This window comes from Chiloscyllium plagiosum, unplaced genomic scaffold, assembly GCF_037043375.1.
Source record: "Chiloscyllium plagiosum isolate Xiang-an unplaced genomic scaffold, Cpla_swu_hap1 HiC_scaffold_12, whole genome shotgun sequence".
Lineage (NCBI taxonomy): Eukaryota > Metazoa > Chordata > Chondrichthyes > Orectolobiformes > Hemiscylliidae > Chiloscyllium > Chiloscyllium plagiosum.
This window is the reverse complement of record NW_028270150.1, coordinates 45884835-45891350: the sequence shown is the minus strand read 5'-3', so window position 1 is coordinate 45891350 and position 6516 is coordinate 45884835. Positions and strand designations below refer to the sequence as shown.

Genomic DNA, 6516 nt, shown 5'->3' with positions numbered 1-6516 from the left:
TATTGGCTACAACTCCCCTGATCCTGTCAACAGTGCTACAACATCTGTTACATGCAACTAGGAGAGCAGATGTGGTTTCATCCAAAACTATCCACCACTCAGGGAAACATCAGTGGCACACTGGCAGTGTGCTCAAGTAACTGCAATAGCTATTCTACGTTGAATCAAAAATTAACATGCATAATTGCTATGCCATCCCAAGTCATGTAAAACAGTGGTGTTTGTTGTGTACTTTCTCCTCCCACCAGCATTTGGATTTTAAAATTAAATCCACACTTTGTATTTTAAATACTTGTGCTAACATCTAATACTGTCATTTTAAAGGAGAATTTAAAATAATGATCTACACAAAATATGGAACAGCAGTTGCGCCAAGTGTAAAACCAATCCAATCCTTATTGGATTCCCTTTGTCCTCAGTAAAGATGTTGCTTTTAAAATAAAAATTTCAGCAAACTGGAAGAATGCATGTACCTTAATTTACAATATTGCTTTCTAGTGTGATGTTTAGAAATATTTATTTACTATTACAATGCAAAATTATCCAATACAAGCATATTTGAATGTTTCTCATTTCAATCTACAGTAAAAGATTTACAACAAAAAGGCCTGCCTGTGTTTTCATTGTATTTAGATTACTCAAACATTTTCCATCAGGATTAAAATGGTTTAATAAAAAAAAGGCATTTTCTTTTCTAAAGTGTAGGATCTCCATAGTTAAACCTAGGATGGAGCAAAACCAGCTAACCAATCAACATTTCTGGCTACTTGGACTTGATTTTTCTGGATTAAATAATTTGATTTTCCAAACACACCCGTAACCTTTGAAGGAAACATAATTTCCATTGTAACTAATTTTCCATTTGTTAAAAATTATGAAATGGAATGGAAGGAAATCAGTTTACTTGTTAAACATCTCAGTTGGCACTAGAATTAGGGTGGGGAGAAAAACATTTAGAGCATCCATAAATTGTCTCCATCACTTCCCCATATCAAGATAAAATGGCACTGACAAAGTGCTAGCGATTATACAAGCTGAGAAACTGCTTTTGCTCCAGCCTAGCAACCTAAAATAAAGGTTTGTTTTAAAAGTACACTAAATCATCAGTGTGTAATTTGTTGGTCTTTATATCAGATACTTCCTTTTTGCTATTCCTGCAAGGAAGATCTTCATATATTTTTACATGTATGTAGTCATCACCACCAACGTGGATCTAATTAACAGAGAAAGAAGTTAGGTTAGTAAAACTATAATCTATGTATATATTAAATCTCAACATTCTTAAATGCATTTTTTGTCTCAACAGTCTAGGAATCAAAAGCCTAAGCAGCTTTCCAGCTGCTATTCTGTCAAACAGTAAATATTTTAGTCATGACCATGCTTTGAATGCAGTTCTTGTCTATTCCTCCAACCTGGTTCCATAAACCCATCAAATCTGTAAATAGAGTTTTGTAGCCAGTTTCCCAATATGAATTGGAAGTCATTGAGGTGGAACTACTAAGCAATAAAATAATTGTACTTAAAGTGCCTTCATCTCTCACAGTAACTTTATGCTTGAGAAAGCAAAGTTAAACCAAGCTGAAGTCTTCAAATACAGCAAAAGTTGTTTGCACTGGCACTCTATAAACTAGCAAACACTATATGCCTCAAATATTGGAAGTTTACTATATTTTTGCAATCTCTGCAATGTCTGAGTAGTTAATGGCAGAACATCTTCTCACCTGCAACTAAGTTTTATTTAAGGCAAAGTTTGTATTATTTAAGTAACTTATGCTGTAAATAAAGTGTAACAGTGATGTATTTACCCTGCATTATACTATTACTTAGTGTGTTTTAAGATTGGTTATGTGGACCTCTTGATCAACCAGAATATTTAATTAACTGGTACATTCCTGGTTCTATAGGGGCTGGTTAATAAAAGTTTGCTGTATATGGAAACCAGCCTGTGGTAGAGATGATATTATTCAAGTTAGAGAGGCTACAAAAGGTATCCAGCCATACCACACAGGAGACAAACCATGTGTGTTAAAGTTATGTTTGTAAGACACATCCAAAACATTTGAAAGCACAAACAAACTTACTTTCATGAAATAATTGATCCCAGCTACAATTTGAGTCTTAAAAGATTTTACAACAAACACATCATATGTTCTGTTTGCCTTTTCTTCGATCTCAGATTTCATCTGGAAAAGAGAGAATTATCAAGGACATAGAACAAATTATATTTATATAAAGTGTATTCTGAATGTGCCAAAAAAATGTCCAAGAGCCCTCAAGGCTTAATAAAGAAATGAAAACAGAGCTGCAAGAGCAGTTTTTAAAAGCTAATTTGATTTCATGTCACATCTTTTGTGACTTCAAGATGTCCCAAAAGCACTTTTGTAATCAAAATGTAGTCATTTTAAAACAGAAGTTTTAAGGAGGCATCCAAGAAAAAGGCAAGAAAGGGCAAGTAATTTAGTTAAAGAATTCCAATTTGTGTATGGGGGAGGGTCACAGGCTTTTGCAATGGGATGCAAAGGAAAAACCTGCTCAGAAACAGTGCTCCAAGGAGGAAAACATTGGGCTGCATGAAATAGAGACAAAGGGTAAGGTTATGAAATAATGTAGAGAATTAGCATTTTGAATAACATTGATGTCAGAAACCATAGTAGATCATCCCAGAATGGTGGTGTGGATAGGGCAATACAAAGAACATGATAGGATAGAGTTAGCATACATTAATTTGAAGATTTGAATTTAATACTTTTTGATCTGGAAAATCAATAGTTAATTTCACACCATCTTTCAGCCCTTTCTTCCCTCCCTCACCAAATAACTTCATAACATTAAGCTGTGTCATGTCAATTTAAAAGTCCCTAGCATCAAAAGTGAAAATTTAGCATCCAACTAAATAAGGAAATATCAAGGCAAATGACCAAACACCTTGGTCAGAAGTAGGTTTTAAGGAGTGTCTTCAGGGAGGGAGGAAGGAGCGGTAGACAGGCAGAAGGGTTTTGGGATGAAATGCCAGAGTCTTGACCACTGAAGGCTTTGTAATCAATGGCTGAACACAATCAAGATGCTGAAGAAGCCAGAATTGCAGAAGTGTAGAAAACATGAATGGCTGCATAACTAGAGGTGAGAGACAGAGAAAGGTTCAAGGCCACAGGCAGATCTGAAAACGCAAATGAGAATTTTAACTAATGCATTTCTTGAGCCAGTGAGCACAGGAGTAATTGGTGAACAGGATCTGGTGCAGGTTAGGGTGTAGGCAGCAGTTCTGGATGATCTAATTTCTGCTAACTTGGAAGCTAATAAGGGAAGTTGGTTGTACAACAGTTTCATGTGAATTGGGTTGAGGGAACAGGTGGATGGGTCTCAGGGATGACAAGCTCAGTGGAATCATGAGGGTATACAAGACCGAAATGAATATATTACTTCAGGGCTAGGTAATGCGGGAATCTTAGGGGAAATTTGGCCCTGTCGGTAATGGGGAAAACAGGTCAGTGTTAACGACGGCTGATAAAATGGTTTCAATCTTTGTTTCTCAAAAAGTCCCTGAGTTTCATGCATTTGCTGGAAATGAGGGTGGTTAATCTGTGGAAATGATTGCCCCAGAGGGCTTTGGAAGCTAAGTAATTCAGTGTCTTTAAAACAGAGATTGATAGATTCTTGATTGGTAATGGGATCAAGGGACACAGGGAGGAGGCAGGAGAATGGGGTTGAGAAATCTCTATCGTGACTCGATGATTGATCAGGCCAGACGTGCCAATTCTCCTCCTATAGGTTGTTATGGTCTGTCACATCACAGTATCCAGACTTCAAAAAACATCAAGTGGGTGTAGCACTAAAATGCAAGATGGTTTCCTTCTGTGTACAATTCGAATTTAGTTTCTACCAAATTAATCATGATTTTTGAAGAATCTGAGTAGGCAAAAGATGAATTTTACGGTTCACCTCTTTAAGAGGCCTACGTTTCCTACTTAGATGTTGAGCGGTGAGCAAAATCTGCAACAAATCCAAAAAAATAAAGATTGAAAAAGATTGTGTAATACAACTAAAATATTAATATTCCTTCACTGTTCTGGTCAGCATTTCAGGTTAAATAAAAATCCCTAACATTGTAAACGTTACGTAACGTAGAGAGGGAGGCGTGTAGTTCACTCTCTTAAAGTGAGAAAACTAGTTTTAAATACTGCCAATCTGACTTTAAGCTCTTACACCCACCTTATCTTTTGCTAATTCTGGCATTCCCCCTCCCCCAGACAGTTCAATGTTTTCGAACCTATCATTTGAAAATCCATGTGATACTTCGAGAGAGTTAATATTTCGGACCTTTTTTGAAAAAAAAGATACTACCCTCCCTCTTGAGTTTGTCGAGTTTATTTCCTGTCCTTACTTTAGATTTCTAGTATTCGTAGATTCTTATGTAAACTCATCTATCATTTTACCTCCTTCTCGACCTCTAACTCTTAGGAGCAAGGATTTGGTTAGCTCTGTGTTTGGGCCAACACGTCACTTATTTCTCACCCCCCTTAGGCCACCCTGATGAAGAGTTCATGCTCGAAACGTCGACTCTCCGGCTGGTCGGATGCTACCTGTCCGGCTGTGCTTTTCCAGCATCGTGCTTTTCGACCGCTGGTTCCTCAGTTTGGGTAAACCATTGATTCTGCAAAGCTTGTACTCACCGAATAAGCGATCTGCTGCACCTCTGGCGTAACAGTTTTCTCAGAGCTAGTGCCTCCACACAATTGCCGACTCATTGTTAGTCTCTCGGTGTTGCTACCACAGCTTCTACCCTGATCACAATGTGGCGACAGAATGTTACAGTGTAGCTGCGGACTGTTACAAAACTCAGACTCTCCGCCCACTTACCCGCCTTCATTCTCAAAAAGCCAATCCATGAAGGGTGGGGAGACCGGTTTGGATTCTTACAGTCTGGCCTAACACCGCAAAGCATTCGAAAATAAAACCAAGCTTGCATGTTTTATTCAATTAAGTGTATCAAAAAGTTAAAAGACCTTTCAAATAATCAGGGATTCGCTTGCTTCTGAAGATTCATTAATTCCACCACCCCCGCCTTACATTAGTACTTGCTGCCATTTTCGTTTGCTCAGTAAGGTGGCTGCTCTAAGACATAGGTCAAACCACTATCACAACAATCGAGTCAATTCGTCTTTTTGTTAACGGATTTAACTTAGGATGCTATAAAGTGCATAGTTTTAGTTTTTGCAGTTTGAAATGCGAGCCTATCAAAAACCATTCTTCAGTACACCAGGCGCTGGTCACGCTGTCATTACTCACACCTGCTGACCAAATCCGCAATCCGGGGTTGCCCAGTGACAAAGAAGAAACATATTTCCAAACATTTTCGTTTCTGGGTGTTTCATGAGGTTTTGGAGGAAATGAAGATGACACATAGTGCAGAGCTCAGCACCAACCACTCCCTGCCTTTTAACTTAATAAAGGTGTTTTCGGAGTATGATGGAAGTTAAAACACATAACTTCATAATCGCCAACTTTGTATTTTAATCAATCTCACTCCCTCCTAATTTATCTGATTTGGAGATGCCGGTTTTCGACTGGGGTGGACAAAGTTAAGAATCGCATAACGCCAGGTTACAGTCCAACAGGTTTATTTTGGAAACACTAGCTTTAAGTTGTGGAGCAGAATCATAAGACAACATTTATAACAACAGGATTGCAGTGTCATGGAATGTAATATTAAACAAATTTAGCTAAAGTGTTTCATCTTTAGAATGATCACGTGACAGATACTTGGAAGGGCTCAAGGATGCCCTCATAAGAACTCGGTATAATGCTCAATTCATCGACTGCCAGTTCCAACATGCCACAGCGAGAAATCATAATGACCTCCGCAGGAGACAGACATGAGCTGCAACTGACAGGGTACCATCCATTGTCCAGTACTTCCCAGAAGCCGAAAAACTACGCCATGTTCTTCACAGCCTGCAACACATTATCAATGAGGCTGAGCACCTCACCAAGACCTTCCTCACGCCTCCACTTCTTGCCTTTAAACACCCACCAAACCTCAAACAGATCATTGTTCGCAGTAAACTATCTGATCTTCAGGACGACACCATATAACCCTGTCATGACAGACGTGTCAGAGTGTTGAATGGATACCACCATTACATGTGGGGATTCCACCCATGCAACAGGTACTCATGTGACTCGGCCAACATTGTCTATCTGATACACTGCAGGCAAGGATGCCCTGAGGCATGGTACATTGGCGAGACTGAGCAAAGGCTAATGCAACAGATGAATGAACATTGCACAACAATTACTAGGCAGGAGTGTTCCCTCCCACTCGGAGAACACTTCAGCGGTCCGGGGCATTCAGCCTCTGACCTTCGGGTGACCATCCTCCAAGGCAGACTTTGGGACAGGCAACAACGCAAGGTGGCCAAGCAGATGCTGATTGCCGAGTTCGGTACCCATGGGGATGGTCTCAACCGGAACCTTGGATTCATGTCATACTACAGGTGACCCCACTGCATTATACAC

General features: G+C 39.2%; 1 protein-coding gene across 1 annotated transcript; it reads right to left on the bottom strand.

Moving 5' to 3' along the window:
- Positions 1 to 500: 500 nt before the first annotated feature.
- LOC122555214 (cystatin-A1-like) lies at positions 501 to 4827 on the bottom strand. Its single transcript, XM_043700974.2, has 3 exons — positions 4671 to 4827; positions 2082 to 2183; positions 501 to 1213 (listed from the first exon to the last, which is right to left on the bottom strand). The coding sequence occupies exons 1-3, from the start codon at positions 4743 to 4745 to the stop codon at positions 1085 to 1087; spliced, it is 306 nt and encodes a 101-aa protein (XP_043556909.1). The 5' UTR covers positions 4746 to 4827; the 3' UTR covers positions 501 to 1084.
- Positions 4828 to 6516: the final 1689 nt, after the last annotated feature.